We start from the raw sequence: 23,837 nt of genomic DNA on the forward strand, positions 1-23,837 counted from the left end.
AGCAAGAGGTATTCTTGGAAACATTTGCTAACTATGAAACATTGAGAAAATCAGTCTATCTGAGATGCATTTGCCTGATCTGTAAATAAGAATAATGATGTTTGCCCTCTGTGCCTTGTCTAGTTGTTGAAAGAAAAGTTCTCTGTAAATCTTGAAGCACCAGATAAATATGAGTTCTTATTATTTGCCTAGTTCATCTGTAAAATATGGATAATATACAAGTTTATTGTTTCAAAGGATCAAATAAGACAATATATTAAAATGTGAATTTTCACACATGAAATGTAAACTTTGTAAATAATTAAATTTAGATGAGTATTCTAAACTAAAATTATTTCAATAGATAAGATGCTGTGGACTGTATTTGATAGTGTGTGTATGTTCAAAATGGATTATTACTTTACAAGGTTTTCTTTTCTACACCCCTTTCTTCCTACTCTCCTAGGTGGGATGCATGTCTTGGTCATGGAACACTAATTCCAGCAGCTCCTTAGTGATTATTTCTTCTGGAGGAATGAATAAAACAAGAAATGTCCTGCCCTGTGATACAGCTCATCACGCATTTCTTTCCTGCATTGTGGGGACTTTGACACTGGCAATATTTCTCCGTGTCTCTTCATTGCCAAAAATGATCCTTCTCTTTTTGGTTACAGTTTTATATATACTTGTTTTGGAGCTCAGTGGGTACAGAAAAGCAGTGGGGTAAGCAAACTTACTGGAATATCACTAAGGGAGGAGGTCTAAAGGTTTATCTTTAGAGGACATTATCTGCCTTTTTTTTTTTCAATAATTCCAGTGTAGTTCCATCTCTTGACAATAGTTTTTTAAATTATTTTATAAAAAGATTTTTTAAGCTCTGAATTTTCTCTCTCCCACCTCCCAAGAAAGAGAAAAACACAAATCCAATTGCATACATGTAGAGTCAAGAAAAATAAATTTTTATAATATCCAGATACCTCTTTTCCCTTCAAAATTATGAGTTCCATATGCACTGAGTCCATCACCTTTTTATCTGAAGTTGGTTTTCATTTTGAATCCTCTGGAATTGAGGTTGATCATTAAATTGATCAGGGTTTCTAAGTCATTTTGTTAAAAATTTTGATCAGTGTAATATCAAGAATTCCAAAAGATGAACAATGAATCAGGTTTTCTGTCTTTGTCAGAGAAGTGACAGACTTAGGGGGGAAATTATAAATTTATTTCTTAGATATAACCAATGAATGAATTTATTTTGTTTGACTATGCATATTTGTTACAAGTTTTTTTTTTTTGTTTTGTTTTGTATTTTTCTTGTTCCCTTTCCTTCCCAACAGTGAAAGAGGAAGTAACAGGATAAGAATATACATATACATATATATATATGTGTGTGTGTATAAATATATGTATATATATAAACATACATATATATGTTTATTTATTTAGCAAAAATAATTTAAAATGGTAATGATTTTATTGATAACTGGTATTATATTTAAATAAGTATATTTCAGGAAAAATGTTGAAATAATTTGAATGCTCTTAAAGTGAATTGGAACTTACTTATAAGGAAAAAAATGTACTTTGAAGGGTTGAGGTTTCTTTATTAAAATTCATATATTTAGTGTCTTTAATATTCTTGCTTTACTATAAATATCATTTTCAAAAACAGAACAATATTTTTAAAAGAACAAAAACAATTTTCAAGGTGCATTCAATGTTTGGCCACCTTGTCCATTGTCAGTAATATATTCTAAATTCTAAAGAACAAATTAGTACTCTTAAGCACTTAATCATAGTGCTTGGCTCATAGTAGATGGTCAACAAAAACATTTTGACTGATTGATTAAAGTTTTACATGTTAAAAAAAAAATTAACCAGGATAGGTCCTTTTAAATGCAAAAACTCAATGTAGATAAAACTGAAACAGTGAAACATTGAATAATAGTAAAAAAAAAAAAAAAATAGAATCCTTGAATTGAGAATAGAGTCTATCTAAAATCTATAGCAATAGTTAGTTATCTTTTGAGTAATTGCAGTTATAATGTTACTCAAAGAAGTTTCTTTTATATGGAGCCAAAGTGTTGCCCTCAGGAACCGATCATTAATTTGAGTTTGTCTTTTTTCCTAAGGGGTGGCACCTTTTACCTCCGTGGATATGAACCCATATTGGCAATTTTGCTGTTTTCCTGTGCTCTGGCCCTTCACGCCAGACAAGTGGACTTGAAGTTACGTCTGGACTACCTCTGGGCTGTTCAGGCAAGAAGCCTCTTTTCCTTTCCCTAAAATTGTTTGTATATGATAAACCATTTACTAAAAAATTTCATTATGAAAGGCAATAATTGGCTTTAAATGAAGAAAAAACATCTTCAAGGTAAAATAAGGAAAATAGATATAAAGAAAGACAATTATGGTCCAAAAACTCAAGAAACTGACATTTTAATGGAGATGACATATAATTAACTAAATACATATAAGATGCATACAGAATAGATAATAGGTAATATGATAGGGACATCACTAGCAGAAAAATCTTCTGGCAAAAGGTAGATTTTGAGCTGAATCCTGAGGGAAGATAGGAAAACTAAGGAAAATTAGGAAAACTAAGAAAACTAAGACAATAGAGTATTCCAAATATTATAAATAACCAATGCAAAGACACTCAAATGGGAATTGTAATGTCATGTTTAAAGAACAGCAAGGAAGTTGACTGTAGAGGATGTGGAAGGGAGTAAGGTACAGAAAAACTTCAAATGTAGGAAGGAATTGGGTTGAAAAGGGCTTTAAAACCTCAACTGAAAGCTCTGTAATTGATTCTAGATATAATGAGGAAACACTGGAGCTCACTGAGGGAAGATGATTTGGTCAAACTTAGATTTTAGAAAAATCACTTTGGCTACTGCAGAGAATGAATTGGAGTATAGAGAGGCTTGAGGAAGAAAGACAAGTAAAAGGCATTACTCTCTCCTGGCAAAAGATGATGAGAACTTGAACTCAAGTGATTATATTTTATGCAGAGAAAGGAATATATATGTGTGTGTGTGTGTGTATTATAAAAGATGTTGTGATATGATTTGCATGAATTAGATATATATAAGAGTGAGGATTCGAAGATGACACAGACATTGGGTTACTGGGAAGATGAGCTATTATGATTGAGTTGAACACAATAGAATGAATATATCTATATCTATCTATCAATATATATATATATATATATATATAAAGAGAGATTCACAAAGATATAGACACATATATGCTATATACAAATATATATAATACATATATAGGTATATGTACACATATGATTTACACACATGTGTATATATACATATATAAATATATGTATATTTATATATGTGTGTTTGCATAGTTCTTCTGAAAAGAAATGCAATTATTTTCTAATAACCTAAGCAGAAACATGAGTTTATAAACTTTATTTATGCATAGATATCATTTGTACGAGGGACAACATTAAAATGTGTACATGAGTAGGCTGTCAGAATATCCTAACCTATTGCTAAATTCCCAGTCCAAATACTTGTCTGGCTAATGATTTCTTGAAATTTAATGAGAAGTTAAAGAATGTATAAATAGATGTTTACATAATTTCATTCTCAACCTTTAACCAAAAGCCAAGGGATTTTTTTCCAGCATCATTATTCTTTAAAGTCCCTAATTATGTTACATGGGTAACTTTGATATTTGGTGGCCCTTAGTGGTGAATTCTTATTAATGCAATGCAAAAGTACATAAAATGCATTAACATGTTCTTGAAGTTTCCACCATTAAAATTCAGTGACTTTGACAGGTCCCATGATTTCATGCAATGGGCAAACCCTGATTAGTCTTTATGATTGTTTTTGTTCAGTTGTGTCCTATTCTTCCTGACCCCACGTGAAGTTTTCTTGGCAGAGAACTGAAGTGGTTTGTCATTTCCTTCTCTAGCTCATTTTATAGAAGAGGAAACTTTTATAGATGAAGAAATTGAGGCAAACAGAGTAAAGTGACTTGCCCAGGGACAATCAGGTAATAAGCATCTGAGACTAGGTTTGAATTCAGAGATGAGTCAGTCTGACTCCAAGCTTGGCCCTTGAGCCACTACAACACTTAGCCACCTAAAATCACTAGTCTTATAAAATTGTAAAAATGTGGAAATCTATATGTCACACAGTGAATGGAGCAGTGGACCTGAAATCAGATTGGCTGGAATTCAGATCCTTTCTTAGACATTTAACAGCTGTGTGACCCTGAGCAAGTTACTGATGTATATTTAATCTCAGTTTCCTTATCTGTAAAATGGGGATAATGATAGCATCTATTTCACAGGATTATGAGGGAAGTGCTTGTAGAGGGCTACAGATAATGGGGGAACTCTAAGTAAGGTATAAGACCATTCAGCCCAGAGGGAACATGGTGAAAATGTCTGATTTGGCTCTCATCACCCCTTTGGTGCTCTCACCCTTCCTGAGAAGTCAGGGAGGGCATGACCACCTATGTTCTACTTAAAGCAAGGGATACTCACAGTAAGGAAGCATTTACATATTAAGAGCAGGGTGCTTATAGTTAGCACTTGCACAGTGTGCTGTTGTGATGTAATGGTTCTCTAGTTGGCACATGCTTAGTGTGCTGTAATGATGTAATCATACAAAGGTATTTAAAGGCTGAGAGGACTTGAAATAAAGGACTCCATCTTTGACCATCCTCATGGGTCTCCTATCTTCTTCACTCTTTCACTAAGACCAAGGCTGGTCCTGAGATCCACCAGAGAGCTTGTTTGGATGGTATATTTTGACACCCCCGTTTAGGGGCTCTAACAGGACACTACATTTTGGTGCCCAACATGGGGTGCTAGAAAGCAGGATTCTACAAGTGCTAACATTAATCATTTATTAACCATAAAGTTTGCCTTATAAATACTAATAGTAATTAGTAATAATATTAATATTAGTGTTGTCCTGATGATGATCTGTGGATAAAGGATTAGATTAGGTAAAACAGATGGAAGAGCAGAGTCAGGTGATGAAAATTTTTGGCCACATAGGATTCCTTGAATAATAAACACTAGGAAGATTTATGGCCTGAAACCTCTTTCTCCTCCCCCTCCCACCAAAAAACAAACAGCAACAAAAAAAACCCCCACTTATCAGCTAGTGATCTGTCCTCTTAATTCTCTTATTGACAGGACCAGTGCAAAACTCAGTAAAATCAGCAAGAGTATGCCCATAGCTTATAGATCCTAGAGTTACTTCTGTACATTAGGGGAAAATTTATTAGAAGAATATTGGAAAATTAATATTGAAATTACATGTAACTTATCATATATTTTCTTGAGACATTAATGTTTTAGGGTGCATTTTTAAATTTTAAATTAAATTTTACATTTTTTTATTTAAATTTTTAAATTAATTAGTGTCAGTCACAAGATTTGATCATAATACAATTTTTTCTTTGTCATCTCTCCAGTTCTCTAAAGGATTCACATTGTCCCAAATTGTTTTTCTTCTAGTTGTTTTTATAGTATGAGCTTTAATATTAAAGTTGTATATCCACTTAGAAAGTATTAGGGAACGTGAAATAAGTGTTTCTGCCAGACCTGTCAAAGTTTTTTCAGTAGTTTCTTATCATATATGTCCCCTCACCCTTACTCCCCACTTCTCAGGGTATTTCTGTTTTCCATTGTATAAAACATCAGTTTGTTGAATTTTATGTCTGTTTCTCTCTTTTCCAGTCTATACCAATGATCTATTTCCCTACTTTTTAAACCAGAAAGATTGTAACTCAAATGGGCTGCTTTATAATATAGATTTAGGTTTGGAAGTACTATTCTCTTTTTATCCTTGCTTCTTTTCATCCTTTCTCTTAATGTTCTTGATTTTTTTGTTTTCTCAAATGAATTTTGGTATTAGTTTATCAAGTCTTCTATAGTACTTTTTGTTGCTGTTCCCTTCAATCATTTGGATTTTTTTTTTTTGGCAAAGATATTAAAATGGTTTGCTATTTCTTTCTTCAGCTCATTTTACATAGGAGGGTCAAGTGTCTTGCTTTGAATTCAGATCTTCCTGATTTGACCTGATTTTCTGTCCACTATACCAGGGCTTCTTAAACTTTTTTTTCTATCAAAACCCCATTTTTAATGACCCCAAGTTTGTAGGTATATAAAATCGGTAAACAAATTATTTACCAATAGTAAATCATAATTTCCCTACTCCCTCCTCAATTATGAGACCCCACATGGGGTCATGAAACACAGTTTGAGAAAGTATCCCCTTGGTAATTTGATTTATATTTTGATAAATTGATTTTGGTAGCAATATCATTTTATTATATTGTCATGGCTTAGCTATGAGCACTGAATATTACTCCAGCTATTTAAATTGTTCTTTATTTTTTTAAGGAATACTTTCCAACTGAATATATACAAGTTGGTTTTTTTATGTGTACTTTAATAGATCAATCCTCAAAAACATTATGCATTTTGTAGATATTTGGAATGAGATTTCACTTTTGATGTTTGTTGTTTCTTATGTTTTGTTGTTATTATATAGAAAAGCTGCTGATTTTTTTAGGATTTATTTTGTAGGTTGAAACTTTGTTGAAACTAATTGTTTCAGTAAGTGTCTGCTGATTTCCTTGTATTTTCCAAGTAAATTATCATATCAACAGCAAATAGGGATAGCTTTAGCTCTTTTTTACTTCTCTTTAGCTTTTTAATTTTTTCTCGTCTTATTGTTATTGCTAGCATTTTGAGAAGTAGGTCAAATAATAATGGAAAGAGTAGGCATCTTTACTTTATTCCTATATTATTGGAAAATATTTTAGCGTATCCCCATTATACAATCTTTGCTCTTGGTCTTATATAGAGGCTTTCTAAGATATTAAAAAAAGATCCCTCTCTGCCTATACTTTATGGCTTTTTAGCACAAAGATGTATTTTGTCAAAGGCTTTTTCTGTATCTATTGAGATGATAATCTGCTTTTGAATGTTAGGGCTTTTTATGTGATTAATTATGTTGATTGTTTTTTCTAATTATGAACTACTCTGATATTCCTGGAATAAATAAATCCCACTAGGTTTTTATGAATTATTTCTTGAATACATATAGTCTGAATGACAATTTTATTTAAAATTTTAGAATCAATGCTCTTTAATGATATTAGTCTATCTCATTATTTCTCTCTTTGTTTTATCTTTCCCTAGTTTATTAAGTCTTATAGTAAGACTTGATTATCTCAAAAAGGAACTGCTTTTTTTCTTCCTCCCTCTCTCTTTTCAAGAGAAAGAGAGAGAGAGAGAGAGAGAGAGAGAGAGAGAGAGAGAGAGAGAGAGAGAGAGAGAGAGAGAGAGAGAGAGTATGATTAGAATAATTTGTGAAGTTTGGGAATTAATTGTTCTTTAAAAGTTTGATAGAATTGTCCTATGATTCCATAAGGACAAGGAGTTTTTTTCCCCCCTTTTGATTAGTTCCTAATTTAATTTAATTCCCTTTCTGAAACTAGGTTAAGATCTCTGTCGATTTTTTTCTGACAATTTGAATGTTTTATATTTCTGAAGGTGTTCTACTACTTTTAAAATTTCTTTGTTTTGTTAGCATATAACTATACATAATATATTCTCATTATTTCTACTGATTTTACCATGATCTCCCTTGTTCATTTGATATTTTATTGATTTGATTTTTCTCTTTTTACAAATCATTTATATGTGAGTTTTATCAATCTTTTCAAAGAAAGAGCTTTTAGTTTGGTCATCATTTCTATTTTTATTTATAATATTATTTATTTTCCTTTTAATTTGTAATATCTATCCTTTTATACACATTTTAGATTTGTTTATTTGTTGGCTTTCTAAAGTTTTAAATACATATCCAAGTCATTAATCCTCTCATTTTTTCTATTTTGTTAATGTATGTTTATAAGGATATAGTTTTTCCCCATAAGGACTGCTTCAGTTGCTTCCCAGAAATTTTGCTATGTTCTTTCATCATTATTTTATTTTTATAATTATTGTTTCAGTGATTTTTCTTTGACCTATTTGTTATTTAGAATTCCATTGTTAAGGTTCCATTTGGTCTGCATCTTTTGTTTGTGGTCCCCAAAACTGTTATGATTTTTACTGCATTGCGATCTGTAAATTATATATTAATGTATTCTGCCTTTTTACACTTACTTGCAATATCTCTGTGCCATGGTGCATTATTAATTTTTATAAAAGTTTTCTGCACTTGAAGAAATATTCTTATTATATATTCTTTTGCTGTTCTGTTCAGAAGTTGACAAGTCTTTTAACTCTAGTTTCTGTAGGAAATTGTTCAGTTTCTTATTTCCCTTTTGTTTATCTTTCTGAGTGACTTATCCAAAATGGAGAAAGAGATATTGAAATGTCCTGTCATGTACGGTTTTACTATCTTTTTGTTCTTGTAGCTCTGATATTTTCTTTATGATTCTGGATGCTAGGCACATGAAGCATATGGGCTTTGTATTGATAGAGCTTTGTATAGGTCAGAGCTTAAACTTTTTCCACTTGCAACCCCTTTGGGATAGAGAAATTTTTACATGATCCTGGGAACATAAGTTTTTAAAATGGATACACAAATCAAACACTAACAAAGAGATCACGAATTCAAGTAAACCCTATATGGGGTCACAATCCACACTTTAAGAAGTTTTGAAACATATCATCTCATTTCATTTAAGTGTCCCAAGAACCCCTCTGATAGCAAGAGTTCTTAAACTTTTTTTGGATTCTAAACTTCTTTCATAATTCAGCAAGATTTTAGTGCCCTAATTAGATTTCAAAAAATGATAGTTAAATGTGAAGTTTTAATTAGAAGTTAATAAAAATAAAGATGTAATTTTTCCTCCATCTAAATTCACAAACTCTCTGAAATCCATCTATGAAGCAATATCCCTGTGGATCCCAGATTTAATATCTCAGAGATTAGAGGCATTATTAACACTTAGAAAGATTAAGTGACTTTTTCAGGGTCAAATAGCTAGAAGTGTCAGTGATAAGATTCAGACACAGAATTTGTTGGCTTCAATGCAAGCATATCCATCCACTTTACCATATTGTTACTTTTGCATGCAAAATGACACATCGAGTGTTAGAAGTAGATATCTAGGCAATGAATATTTCTTAAAATATCAAGCTAATAGTAAATTCTCTCAACTGAATTTTTGAAAAATAATTATTAGCATCCTGATTGATAAATTCCATAATATCATATTTCCTAAACTATCCTGGACAATGTAGTGACCTGCCATGGAAGTAGGGCTACATTCCCCAGAGTACAGTTGGTATATTTTCCCAGGACTATGCAATGAGATGATCTGTACTTTGGAGATTTTTCTGGGGTAAAGTGGAATGACGCAGTCATCTGTGGGCCTTGGAATCTCTCATGGAACCCTGTCGGGCTTATTTTGTAAAGGTCATCCAAATGGGGATAGAAACTAGAGCAGATCAAAATCAATATGTTTGCATGTTTGTTGCTATTGAAAAAAATCTCTTTGTAAAATAGAGAAAGAATCACTAAATAATGTATAAATAAGGTTTTGAGTTAGTATCTCTTAAAGCTCAAAGGGATCAATGCAGAAAAAAGTTTAAGCTCTTATTCTAGGTTATTTGATATATCATAGGAACATGAGCTGATCAGAAAAATAATTATTTCTTCAGCAATCATTTATACAAAATTTACTATGAGAACAATATGATTTGGAATGTGTAGAAATGCAAAATTTATATAAAACTTGACCCCTGTGTTCATTGACTTTACTTTAGGAAAGAAATAACCTACAAAGATGCATAACTATTATGTTCAGGGAAGTGATGATTATTTTGGCAATGTAACTGTGTCAATCTAATGCGATAACCTCTCAAATGAACTACCAGCATAAGAATACTTTCAATGACATATGAGACAAGTAGTCATCTGACCTGAAATTATCTCAGTCGTCTCTTCTAATTCCAACTCCTAAAATTGTACATATTGGCAAATTTCTAAAGATGTGTTAACTTTATTAATAGTTCTCATTAAGTAGATACCATTCATATAAATTTTTAATTATATGTAAGATAATTCCACAAATTCATTTGATTTTTCAGAGGGATAAATATACAAATATGTTGAAACTTTATCTTAAGCTTATTGAAGTCTCAGAAGTTTAAGAAATTAATGGAAGACTCCCCAAAACAGTGATATCTATGAAATTTCTTCACTTTTAGTGATGATATGAATTACTACTAGGAAAAAAATGATGATTTTGCTTCTAGCATATCTTAAACTTCTAATTCAAAAGTTGGTGACAACTTCTGGAGCATTCAAAAGCTGTAAAAGCAAGAGCTGGAAAAAAACAAAATGATTGTCATCTAGTCTATCCTCTGAGGTCCACCTAAAAAGGTAAAATTGTTGGCCTGGTGTCACATAATTAGGAAGCAAAGCTGTTTCTAAATCTTTCTTTTTTTACTGTCACAATGGCATATTGTCTTGGCTAACTGAAACTAAACACAAATTTTCCATTTGAAATTGACAATTATATTTGGTCCTTTCATATTCTTCAAATTAACATTTTCAAACATTGTGATGGAAGAAGTAGATAGGGAGGGCAGAATATAGAGTCAGGTAATTTTGGAACTGTTAAGGTAATTTATTTTAGATTACTTTTGAAGGAGAAGATAGTTACTATGAGACAGTATAATATAAGATATAAAAAAGTGGATTCGGAAATAGTTGAATTCAAGCCCTAGATTGGCGATGTGATCCCAAATTATGGCTCTAAGACTATAAGTTGCCAAGCAGAGGGTATTTCCTAACTGAGAGGTCCTTTTACCAAAAGAATCATTGGTCTAATACTGCTCTAATTCCAATTTTTTTAACATAAGCTATATTAGATAAAACACATACATGTACACACAGAGAACTTTAAAATATGTAATTCATAATACTCAGACTAACCACTAATTTACTAATTCCTCTTCTGTTTTAAATTGGAAAGGAATTGGATTGGTGGAAAGGCATGAGGCATTTTATAACAAGACAAGAAAGAGGCTATATATCTGAATTTCTTGAGTCATGAATTATTCCTCATATTATTCCATCAGTCATATTATTTGGGGCCTCAAAATAAAACATATAATTCAATACTACATGGATACATTTTTATCAAATTTGCAGATTCAGGAATTGATTGTGTTTCATTATATGTGTGTATGGGGCCCATACAAATTTGGACAAGGAGAAAAAGAAAAATTTTGGTATAATTAACTCATAAATCTGTGGAGAAGTAGAGAATTGTTGTTTGGTTGTTCAGTCTGAAGTAGAATATTAAATAACAAAAAAATCATCACACTTCTTACTTTGGGATATTAATTTTTTTGGCCATCCAATTGTAGGTGTTCTAAATAATGATACCCTCATAAAATTATCCCTATTTTTCTGTACTTCTAAAAATCATGAGTAAACTAAGAACTATAATCTATCATATCAAATTTTCATCAGATTCTTGCTCACAGAATCAAGGATTTCCAGAAAGCTGCACAGGATGGTTTTTCACTAGTGATAACAACTGATTATACTGGCCTCCTATCTCCATAGTATTTCAGTTTACAAAGAGCTTTCTGCACTATTTCATTTAGGTTAACATTTGTGAAATGACTACTATGGGCCCAGCACTGTTCTTGCTGCTGGGAATACAAATTAAAAATAGAAAGACAATCTCTACCCTCAAGGAATTTACAATCTAATGGTGGAAAACAATATAGTATATTAAAAAAAAAAAAAAAAAGCTAAAAAGTAGAGATAGGAGAGAGAAAAGAAGGCCAACTGAGGTTACCTTTCTTGGGAGCATGGTATTCTGTGAAATTGTCTACCTAGAAATGAGCAATGAGGAAATGTAAATCAAAAGACCTGGGTACAATTCTTGAGTCTGCCAAGTACATACTGGCTATGTAATATGGCTTGTATAATGAAATGCATTTCAGAGAAGTTTAATGCTTCATATTCCAGTCCTCTAATCTAAAAAAAGAGGTAACTGAGGAAGTTGAGAACATATTAACAAAAACTGACAATACATTTTCTTTTTTTTATTATTACAGCTTTTTATTTATAAGATATAAGCATGGGTAATTTTACAGCACTGACAATTGCCAAGCTTTTTGTTCCAATTTTTCCCCTTCTCCCCCCCCTCCCAGATGGCAGGTTGACCAATACATCTTACATATGTTCAAATATATGTTAAATACAATATATGTATACATGGCAATAGATTTTCAATGCATGACAATGAGTTTTCAAATGATCAGTTTATCCTGTGTTTTCCATGGAGAGGAAGCCAAGCAAAGTAGATGATGGAAAAATATTTCATTTGATACCCACAATAATCCTATAAATTAATATAAATTCAGTAGGATAGAGATGGGTACTAAACCTGTGATTTCTTTTTTTTTTTTTTTTTTTTTTTTTGCTGAGGCAATTGGGGTTAAGTGACTTGCCCAGAGTCACACAGTTAGAAAGTGTTAAGTGTCTGAGACCAGATTTGAACTCAGGTACTTCTGACTTCAGGGCTGTGCTCTATCCACAGCGCCACCTAATTTCCCCCTGTGGTTTCTTTTATATAGGGAAGAGCCCACTGTAGAAAGCCCTTTTACCAATGAGGACTGGAACCTTCTCAGCAATTTAGAATGGTTAAGTGACTTGGCCAAGGTCACATAGCCAGTATGTGTCAGAAGTAAAACTTGAATCAGGTCTCTTTGTCTCCAAGATCAGCTCTGCTCCCCAATTTTACAGATGAGAACACTGACTCGGAAAGATAACTTGACCCTTCATGCAACTACTATTTGGCAGACTCAAGAATTGTACCCAGGTCTTTTGATTCACATTTACACATTGCTCATTTCTAGATGGATGATAAAACTTTTTTTTTTTTTTTTTTTTTTTTTTTTTTTTTTTTTTTTTTTAGGCAAGCAGGGTTAAGTGACTTGCCCAGGATCACATGGTAAGTGTTTAAGGCTAGAATTGAACTCAGGTTCTCCTGACTTCAGCATAAGTGCTCTATCCCTGCTGGACTGCCTCCCTTCCCCCCATAGACTCTTTTCAAAAGCTAACTTTATCCTCACATTGAAATTCACTGACCTCTTCTATGAATATTTATTATAATATCTTTGGATTTAGTACGATGTACTGAAAAACTAAAATTTTAAAAAAATCAAATTGATCGAGAACTTCACTATCTTTTGATCATATTTAAACAAGAGTTCATTAACCCTCAACTCTGGTACCTTGGTTAATCCAGCTACTGTTGTGACATCATTGCAGTAAATAACAGAACTCCTAAGGGACTGTTTAAACTTGAGTACAATGAACTTGGAGACAAAATAAATATTGTGTTTGCTTAGGTCCTTTGATTTCTTGGCAAGGAAGATATAAGTGCTTAAAAAATCTTTTAGGATAGTGGGATCCTAGAGTTTTTATTTGGGGAAAAAGCCAAGTAATTCATTTTGAATTTTGTCTTACCTTTGTAATGAATCAAAAGTCATGAAAAAAAACCTTCCAAGTAATTGGAAACATAAAAAAAAGTTTGAATAAAACTTTGCTTCCTCCTTGAAGAAATGAAAACTGAAACCACATGTCAGGAACAAAATATAGCAATTGTCAGTGTATTTGGAAAGTAAATAAATAGTCTGTAAGCAGCTAATTGAAAAATGTTGCCCTAACAACAAAGTCAGCTTGATAGATGAAACTAAACTGGGCCCAGGTCAATAAACTGAAGCTCTACAGCCTTCATTTTGAGAAGAAATGTCATTGTTAAATCCTAATCTTGAAGCCCAGTTAATAGGGTACCTCATGAAATACTAGGGTGAAGTAGAAAAGGTACTGCACTTGGAATTCAAAAGAATTTCCTGATGGCAAGAAGTTCCGTAGTCCTTTGTCCCTTCCCTTTTCATCAACTTGGATAAACTTGAGGAAGTTACTGCATTGTCTCCATGGAAATGTCCCTTTCCCCATAAAAAGAGGCATTTTGAAGGTGGGTGGAGGAAGAGACCCTGTCAGGACTGGGGTTGGGGAAGGGAGGATCATATCTGACATGAAAGACCACCAGCCAATCACATTTCATTGGTTGGGGTTCCTTTATGTATGACACATTATTCTCAAAGATGGACCTCAGAGATAGAAAAAAAAAATGATAGTAGCAATATAGGAATTCACATTTACGTAACTCTTTAAGATTTAAAAAAAAAAAAAAAAAAAAAAAAAAAAAAAGCTTTATTTTTCTTCTTTGAGGTTTAAAATGAAGGAGCTAGGGCCCAGGCATGTGGACACATTTCCATGGTCATCCAGCTACTGTGTTTCAGAGATGAGGTTTGGCCCCAGGTTTCTTTATTCTAGGTTCAGCTGTTATGGACAGAGAGGCAATAAAACCTCAATTCCCCCTCTAAGCTCACATTTGCAACTTTAGTTCCCTAAATTTTCAGAAATGCCTCATATTAATATTAATGCTATGGCCAAAGTACAGGGGCATACTGGCAAACGTTTTAACAACCAGTATAAAAACAAATGAAGATAACAATAGCTAATATTTCTATATACCAATCACTGTGCTTTACAATTATGATCTCATTTAAATCAGAACTGTAGGAGGGTTATTATTATTATTATTACCATTTTGCAATTGAGAAAATTGAAGCAAATAGCAATTAAGTGACTTTTTCAAGATCAGACAACTATGTCTAAATCTGGATTTGAACCCAGAGCTTCCTTATTCTAGACCCAGCACTCTAAATGTATTCTTGATTCACATCATTTAAGTTTAATTTGAATGATTAACATTTTCTCCTTTACTTTCATCAGTCTAAACAATTAAAAAATAATGTCAATGCCTGATTTATAGCATTTGCAGATATCTGAAGTGTGAATGTTACCACTGATATGAATGAATGTCTATAGCATATTTTTCAGGCTATTCTAATACATTCCTGTTGGAAATGATGTGAGGGGGGCAGATTGAGGTTAACCATGCAGCCTCCCAACAAAGAACTTTCTCATCAGCATAGTCCCAGGACATAGAGGTCATCCTGGCCCCCAGACTGGAGGACAACACTGTTCCACCAGCTCTTATTATGAGAACTTTTTATTTATTCCCATATTTGGTTCATGGCATGTGCACCCCTACAATGACGATGTTTGTGTGCTGAGGCTTTTAGTGGCTTATTGCCCCAAAGCATTCTAGGAGGAAGAGGAAAGAGTCAGAGAAGGAAAGAGCAAGGTCAGGAAAGCTGTTGCATCCTTTTTGTTGGCATGCTTCTGCCCCTTTCCCACCATGCCAATGGAGTAGGCTTCATATGGAGTTAGTCCTTCAATTTGCTCAATCTATCAAGGACTCACATTCACCAGGGAGAAACTGAGGGGAGATCTACCCAGAGCCCTCCCTTTCTTTCCCTTCCTACCCCAAGTTCTTTCTCTTTCTATAATTAAACATATTAAAATAAAGTTATTATTCTTATCCACCCCTCAAAAAAATTCTACAACTATACTACACTGAAAAAAATCTATTTCAATAGAGGGAAAAATAAGGTTCCTGAGTCTTTCATGGCCAAATCCTGATTGCATGTGGCATGAAGTAGGAGCATAATAAATGCTTACTGATCCTCTATTCAATTGAATGTCTGGAAGGGGCCTTGGACGTAGCATGAAAGCCCTAGGTGTTGGTGGAAGAGAAGTTCGAAATCAAAGAAAAATACCCAAATGCATGTTTCACTGATTTCTCACTTTGGGTGAATGGTGGCCCTTGTAGATCAGTCCAGGGCAGGCCATCAGCAGACAAAACATGGTACAGATTACTTCCTGCATTATTCAATGATTACTACCACAATGAATTTTTGATGCTTTGGAATTTGATTTCTTTAGTTTTTGCCTCACTGTGACTTCACAGGGACAGATTCTATGATTTAACATCTACAAAGTACTTCACAAATCCAAAGCACTATATAAATATTTGCTGTATTATTATTATTATTATTATTATTATTATTATTATTATTATTATTATGAGCTCTCTATGCCTTTTTATCACTTCTCCTCCTTTCTGACTAGGACAAGATGCAGAATTATTAGCTTTTTTGCTTTGGATTCTATATTTCTTTTGAAAAAGCCTAAGATTGCATTTACTTTGTGAATCTCGTGTCATACTTTGGACTGATTTCTTAGTTTATTAAAAACTCTTAATCTTTTTCATATTAATTCTTGTCTCACTCTGAAGTCTTTATTCTATAGTTAAATCATTGATTTTTTTTGAAGTCACAAATAGAACTTTACATTTATATGTGCAAAATTTCACCTTCAATTTCAATCATTGTTCTAGCCTAGGAGTTTTGTGCTGGAGGTCTATGATCTTGAACTCTTTAATATTTTGGTATACATATTTCAATATAATTATTTTCCTTTGTAATCATGTGTATTTAAAAATATATTTCTTAGGAGGGGTCCACAGACTCCATCAGACTAACAAAGTATGTCCATGACACACAAATGTTCAGAACTGCTAATCTAGCCTAGTGATAGATCTTTGATGCCTGATTTTGCTTTCTGCTGTCTTAGATTATACCTCTCAACTTCATGTCACCTTCAGATTTAATAAGCATGAAGTCTATTGCTTCATTTATTTACCTAGGATGTCATGTTTAGAATATTATTTATACCATCATAATGAAAATCCCTAGGTAAAATTGTAAAGGAGCTAGTTTGTCTCTGGCACTCTTCCCTTACAGATATTACTCTTATCCCCACATTTATTAGCTGGATTTATCAACTAGAGGCATTACATTTCTAAAGAGAATTATCTTTTAATAGGAGCCTCCTCAAAATTAAAAAGCCTTCAAAAAAGAACTGATCCTCACTTATAGAATTTTTAATCAAAATTGTAGGTATTACAAGATGAGGATGGGGAGTACAAAGAGAAAAACGTATTGGAAGGACTGGCCTAAGCCCTTTTGATCCACATTATATAAGAAGAAAATGTCCACATGGTGCAGTAGAGGAAATTCTTATGTTCCTTTATAAAAGGAGTCAAAAGACATGAATTTTAGTCTTGGCTTTGACATTAATCCTCAGCATGCTTCACTGTGTAAGGACCTTCATTCTATTATATATACTAATCTGGTCACTAGATAATCTCTAAGGTCTACTTCATCACCAACATTCTGTATCTCTAACACTTATTCTTAGAAATAATGGGAGAGCAAAGATCAGAGGTATCACAGAAAATGTTTTAACAAATAGGTTATGGGGAAAAGAGATGCATGTGCACAATTTTAAAAATATAATATTATTTAATATTACTCTATGCTTTCAATTCTATGCTGAAACAATTTTAAACTTTTTTTTAAAAAAAGTTTTTGAGTTCCAAATTTTATTTCTTCTTCTCTCCCTGCACTCCCCTTTCCCTGAGATGGTAAGCAATCTGGTATAATTTATTCATGTGCAATCATGTAAAACATTTTCATATCAATCAATAATTTGTATAAGCACTCTTGAAAAGGAAGGAAAGAAAAAATAAAGAAAGGAAAGAAGGAAGGGAGGGAGGAAGGAAGGAAGAAAGGAAAGAAGGGAGGGAGGAAGGAAGGAAGAAAGGAAAGAAGGAAAGAAGGAAGGAAGGAAGGAAAGAAGGAAGGAAGGAAGGAAGGAAGGAAGGAAGGAAGGAAGGAAGGAAGGAAGGAAGGAAGGAAGGAAGGAAGGAGGGAAGGGAGGGAGGGAGGAAGGAAGGAAGGAAGGGAGGGAGGGAGGAAGGAAGGGAGGAAGGAAGGGAGGGAGGGAGGGAGGGAGGAAAAAAGAAAGAAAAAGAAAGGAAGAAAAGAAAAAAGAAAAAAAATCAGGCTTCAGTCTGTATTCACACTGTATCTTTTCTTCCTCTGCAGGCAAATAGCATGTTTCATCATAAGTCCTTTGGGATTTTTTTAGATCATTATATTGCGGACAATAACTAAATCATTCATAGTTCTTCACTATACAGTATTGCTCTTAATGTGTACAATGTTCTAATTCCGCTCATTTCACTTAGCATTAGTTATGTAAGTCTTTCCAGGTTTTTCTGAAATCATCATTCTTGTCACTTCCTACAGCACCATAATATTCCAGTCACAATCATATACCACATGTTTAGCCATTCCCTTACTGATGGGCATACTCTCAATTTCTAATTCTTAACTACCACAAAAAAAAAGGTTTTGCTATATTTTTTTGTACAAATAGATCCTTCCCCCTTTTAAAATTCTTTGGGATAAAAACTTACTAGATCAAAGTTAGGCAAATTATAGTCCTTTGGCCATAGTGCTTGGCTCAGTTCACAACTCCACCAACAGATGCATACAAACTTTAAAAATTAATCTGCATTAACACTTTGAAAAACCTGTACAATCAAAAAAACAATAAATCAATCCATGATTTATAGATTACTTATTTTTTTTAGATATAAATGCTGACACTAAAAAATGTAACATTTTGTTCTAAGGAATTGGTTAGTGCTACCTGCTACACATCTCTATAGGATTTTCATTGATATTCCCTGGTAGAAATATGTGTGTATCTTGGTACATGTTTAACCTTAAAAAATGTATTATGATAAATTCTTGTCAATGCTTTTCTTCTGGTGGTAGATGGACATTCTTAGATAATGTTATAAAGGGTGATATTTCCTTTATATTACATTAACAATCCAATACAGTCCTAATTTCAAGAAAATAAAATTTATATTTTATGAAGCTTTATAAAAGGAATATCCTCTGTCAGGTCATAGCTCTACATTTTTACTTCAGGAAAAAAGTTATCAAAGATATATTTTCTTCTTCTTAAAAAGCAATTAACTTTGGATTTGGATTTGGATGACCTACGTTATTGTTCCAGATCCAGTATTGTGTGACCTTAGGGTTGTCATGCCTTCTTGAAGCCTCAGTTTTCTCATTGGCAAAATGAGGAGATAAAACTAGATGATGTCTAAGGTACCCATCAACTCTAGCATTCTACAATCTTATAATCTGTAAGTACTGTTACAAAAGTCCTGAAGTTAAGGGTAAGGAGAAATAAAAAGTGTCCATTCTAGGCAAAGAGCTACAGTCTCCTTAGTCCCCAAAATTTCAATCTCTTAAGTCCAGGTTCTGTTTAATGCTTAGAATCAAATTTTCTTCTTATTTTTTCATGAAATGAATTTATATCACCATAGAAGTCCAATTCTCATATTTAAAAATATATATTCTAAAACTGAAATCTAGTATGAAATTGAAATTAATGTCAATTGAAGGGGAAAATATTGCTTCAGAATCCTATGAGCAGGCTGCAACATACTGGAAAACAGGAAATTACAATAGAGAAGTGAAGTTATCAAAAAGAAGAATAGAAAAGAAGATGGGTTCAGCATGCTTTATTGGTATCCTAATGATCTCAAGAAAAAGCCAGAAGACGCAATGAATGCTGACTTACTGCCCTACATTTCAGGTATATTTCAGGGAGTTGAATGGATATTGATATTTCAGTCAGCACAATTGGAAAACATGCCCACATCAGTAACACTATAAACCCATTGGTGTATGAGTAGGAAAATAAATTAATTAAAAATATTTTATATGATTGAAAACATGGAAGTTTTATCTGTCAGCACTTCTCAACTGAGTTACTCAGATAGTACTTTAAGCCTTTTTAGTTTAACTCAAAGGCTTTACTGGTGAGTTCATTTCTCTGACAAATCTCTTCTAAATCAGGCCTTTTCTTGAAGGGGAGAGGGAAGATAAAAGTATCTTATTACACAGTTTCCTTAGAAATCCTCTTTGGAAAATACACTCAATAGTCAATAGTATTTTCTAACCTAAAAGTCAGAAAAGGAGCTTATTTCAATTTTTTGTATTCACATAGTATCTTATGGCCACATAGTTCCAGATCTTATTTGTGGTTTCCCTGCCCTCTTGTGGTTAAAAACTTACTGGTAAAGGTACAATGTTATTATACCTTAAGCTTATTTTCACTGATAACCTTGGAAGTTTCATAGAATTACTCATTCATAGACAAAATTGCTAAGTGAAAAGACCAGCATCAAATTGATTAATTAGTTATCAAATAAAAAACAAACAAACATTATAACTCATATTTCACTATATTTTGAATATTAATGCTACCAGGGTTCTGTAGTAGCAAGTGGAGTCCACTAGATTTGGAGTCCAGGAAACAGCCTCCTGTAACATCCTGACCCCTATAACAGCAAATCATTTTACCCCAGTGAACCTATTTCCTGATTTGTAAAATGAGTGGATTGAGCTAATTTATATCCAATCTTACTTCCTATAATACTAATGAAGAAGATAATCTGTTGGTATGATAATGAAGATGATGATGATAATAGCATTCATTTCCTACTTTAAAATCTATAAATCACTTGTTATAGATTAAAGTTTCAGGGCAACCTTATGAAGTACTACCCATTTTGGAGATAGGAAAATGGAAACTCAGCTTAAGTGACTTGAGTATGGTTACATAGCTACTAAATATCAGAAGATTCAGACTCAGTTCTTCTTGATTCCAAGTCCACATTTCCATCTGCTACAACTCAAATGTGATTCAAGAGTGCAGTAGTTATTGTGAATATTTTGTAGAATATTAAATATTTGTGTTTGCATAATTTCTCTACTATAAAGACATAAGATCAGTGACCAAGTCTTAATGTACCCTAGCATCTAAGTCAGTACTATGTATGTAGTAGGTGCTTTATTGAATGAACAAATGAATCGCTGAATAAATGAATGAAATGATTTCTTCACATCTTGTTCTACTTTCTTCCTATTTCACTTTCAGTGGGCTATTTGGACATTCTGGTACCGAATTTTCTTTGCACTTTATGATCAAAGACATAGAATCTATGAACATCAAATAAAAATTAATGGCATTTACTTGTGTCTTTTAGGACAGTCCTCCACACCACCTCTCATGTTTAGTTCCAAGAATTTTTTTTTTCTCTTAAACCTGCTGCATTTAAGTGGATATTTAATGTCAATGGATAAACATTGAGCTCAAACCATGTGGAATTACTGCATAGTTTCCATGGTTATTGAGGACTCTCTAATAATTAACAAAGTGAATTCTATGGAGATAATCGAGAGGTCCCATTTCCCCTCTTCCAGGTAAATAGTAGATAGAAGCAACATACTTGAAATATGAATTTAGAATCTCTTTCACTTCCATATAGAAGACAGTTAACAAATAGAATTGAGGATTAAAATCACTCATTTTAGAAAGTAAGTATTATTATTATTTTTCCTTTTTGGAAGGACTAAAGTTAAGTTAGTTAACCAGGATTACACAGCTAGTAAGTATCTGAGGCCAGATTTGAATTCAGGTCCTCCTGACTCAGGGCTGGTGTCCTTTCCAGTGCACCACCTAGCTATCCTCAGTATTGGAATTTTAAACATCACAGTACCTCCTTAAGAAATGACATCTTTCAAAAAGAGGGTTAGTTCAGAAAGAATGGTGAGCCATGTGATATCTAATTTGTCTGGGAGATTTCTCAAAGGCTCAATGATGCTTAGCAGACAAGCTGGGGCTTTTGAATATATGGTTGGTCACTTATGAGGTGACCATATATAACATAATCATGGAATAGCCACAGATTTATAGAATGTTTGAGTTGAAAGGATCTTCAGTGTCCACTTAGTCCAAATCTACATAAAATTCTTTTTCAAACTTAATAATTATTTTTTAAAGGTGTTTCCTTGGTATCTTTTGTTTTTAACTCTTCTTTCCTTTTATATCTCTGTCTTCCCTTTCAAAAGACCAATTATTTTTTTAAAAAGAAAATCATGAAAATCAAACAATAAAAACCACCTCTGAATTATAAGCAATCTTCTTCCTCCACAAATTCTTTTTCTTTAAAAGAACGGGAAGGAAATGGAAAAAGGGGCAGTTCATGTCATTTAATTTCTCCTTTTTGGGGGGCCAAAAATGACCAAAAATGTTTTGCAACATTAATGTTTAAAAATTGTTTTACATTTGTTGTTCTTGTCCTTTACATTATTATAGTCATTGTGTATATTACTTTCTGGCTCTACTTCATTTTTCTATGCTTCTCTGTATTCATCATATTCTTAAAGCACAATAATATGTCATTGTGTTCATGTACCAACATTTGTTTAGCCATTGATTAAGATATCAATTTTATTTCTTTTTCTTTGACAACAAAAAATAGTCCAAATATTTTGGTGGAAAATATGGTACCTTTCATTTTGTCATGATTACCTTGGATTTTATGCCACAAAGTAAAATTTCTGAATCAAACAATATGAACATTTAATAAATTGTATACTGCCAAAATATTAGCTTATATGTGCAAAAAGCATATTTGATTATGAAATATTGGATATTTCCTAGAAATTTAAAAAAAAAAACATTTTTGCTGCTACATGAACCAAAACTTTATGAATTGTTTCTGGTATGTGGTGATCAACTATCACAGAAATATCATAAATAAGAACTGTATTCTCTTGGGATAATAGCTATGTAGATTTAAAGCAACAAGAGCATTTAGCATCTCTCAGGGTCATCTAGTCCTAGCCCTCCATTTTACAGATAAGGAACTGAGAACCCATAATTCTATAACTGGGAGAAAAGGAGGAGGAAAGAGAAAGATTCTCTGTTTCTGTTTCTTGCTTATATAATTGGACCCCTCTGGCCAATTATATACTTTTTTGAGTGTATGGACTATTTTGACATGTAATTTCAGCAGAAAAATATCAGGTGACACTGAAGCATTGGAAATTATGACAGCTAGAGCAAGCTTATAGCCTTTGAAACTAGAAATAGAGTGTTATATTTAGAAATCGAGGCATTGTATGTCACCAAGGTAACCTTCGCCTGGGCACATACAGTCCAGTGGAAAAAATGTGGGAAGACAGAAAATTGGAACTGGCTGATATCTCTGAGTGCATATTGAAAGGCACACAGCCATTGCAATTCAAACAGGACACATTTCAAAACTGTAGCAGATCTCTTCCATTTTCTGCCACAGTAGTGACAATAAGACATACAGTTACACTCTCTTTTAAAAAAGGCAGAATTCCCCTAATACATATTCTTTCTTTCATTTTATTTGGCACAGAATTGCCTGAAGCCACATTTTCTTCCTTGCCCTCACCCCCACCATTTAGATTAAGATGTAAGTAATGTTATAAGTTCAAAGTTTTCTTTGAAATTAGTCTGTTTTCTGGCACTGGCACTTGTCTTAGGTGTATACAGTTGAATTACTGAGAAACATAAGGCCTTTCTTAGCATTATGGAGTTGAAATATGTGCTGATTTTTTAACAAAGATGTCCAGTGGAACCTGAGGTTTTGTTTAAAAAAAAAAAAGTACTACATTGAAATTTCAGATTAGAAAAAAAAAAGTGATTTTATTTTAGGTTTACATTCTGAATTTTGAGGATAGCTTTAATTTCTATAAAGCATGATGTTGCATTATTTTAATAACAGGGAAGCTTAGGTATTTTATTCAATAGTAGAGAAAGGCCAGTTAATATGTACAGTAAAGTCATGTTTCATTTCCTGTGATTGAATGAAAAATTCTTATATCCTAATGGGAACATAATCAGCTATACTTTATTTAATCCCTTCAGTACTTCAGTGATAAATGGATTTATTGGCCTGGGTACTCAGTCATAAAATTTCAGAACTGAAATTTATGCCAGTGATCATCTAGGCTAGGGCTTCTTAAAGTTATTCCATTCATGATCCCTTTTTACTTGAGAAATTTTTGTGTGATTCCACCATATATATATGTGTAAAATAGGCATACAAACCAAACATTTACTGATAATGAATATTTAGTATAAAATAAGTAT

General features: G+C 32.8%; 1 protein-coding gene across 2 annotated transcripts in view; it reads left to right on the forward strand.

Annotated features, from left to right (window-relative positions):
• ADCY1 (adenylate cyclase 1) overlaps window positions 1–23,837 on the forward strand; it is a 359,348-nt gene that overhangs the window by 305,878 nt on the left and 29,633 nt on the right. For both annotated transcript variants that reach the window (XR_012484928.1, XM_074283571.1), the window contains exons 13-14: window positions 446–702; window positions 2,109–2,235. Coding sequence is in view for 1 of the 2 variants with exons in the window: in XM_074283571.1 (XP_074139672.1) it covers window positions 446–702; window positions 2,109–2,235 (384 nt within the window). In the remaining variant the exon portion in view is untranslated. The remainder of the gene's footprint in view (window positions 1–445; window positions 703–2,108; window positions 2,236–23,837) is intronic.

This window comes from Sminthopsis crassicaudata, chromosome 1 (genome assembly GCF_048593235.1).
Source record: "Sminthopsis crassicaudata isolate SCR6 chromosome 1, ASM4859323v1, whole genome shotgun sequence".
NCBI classification, from domain to species: Eukaryota; Metazoa; Chordata; class Mammalia; order Dasyuromorphia; family Dasyuridae; genus Sminthopsis; species Sminthopsis crassicaudata.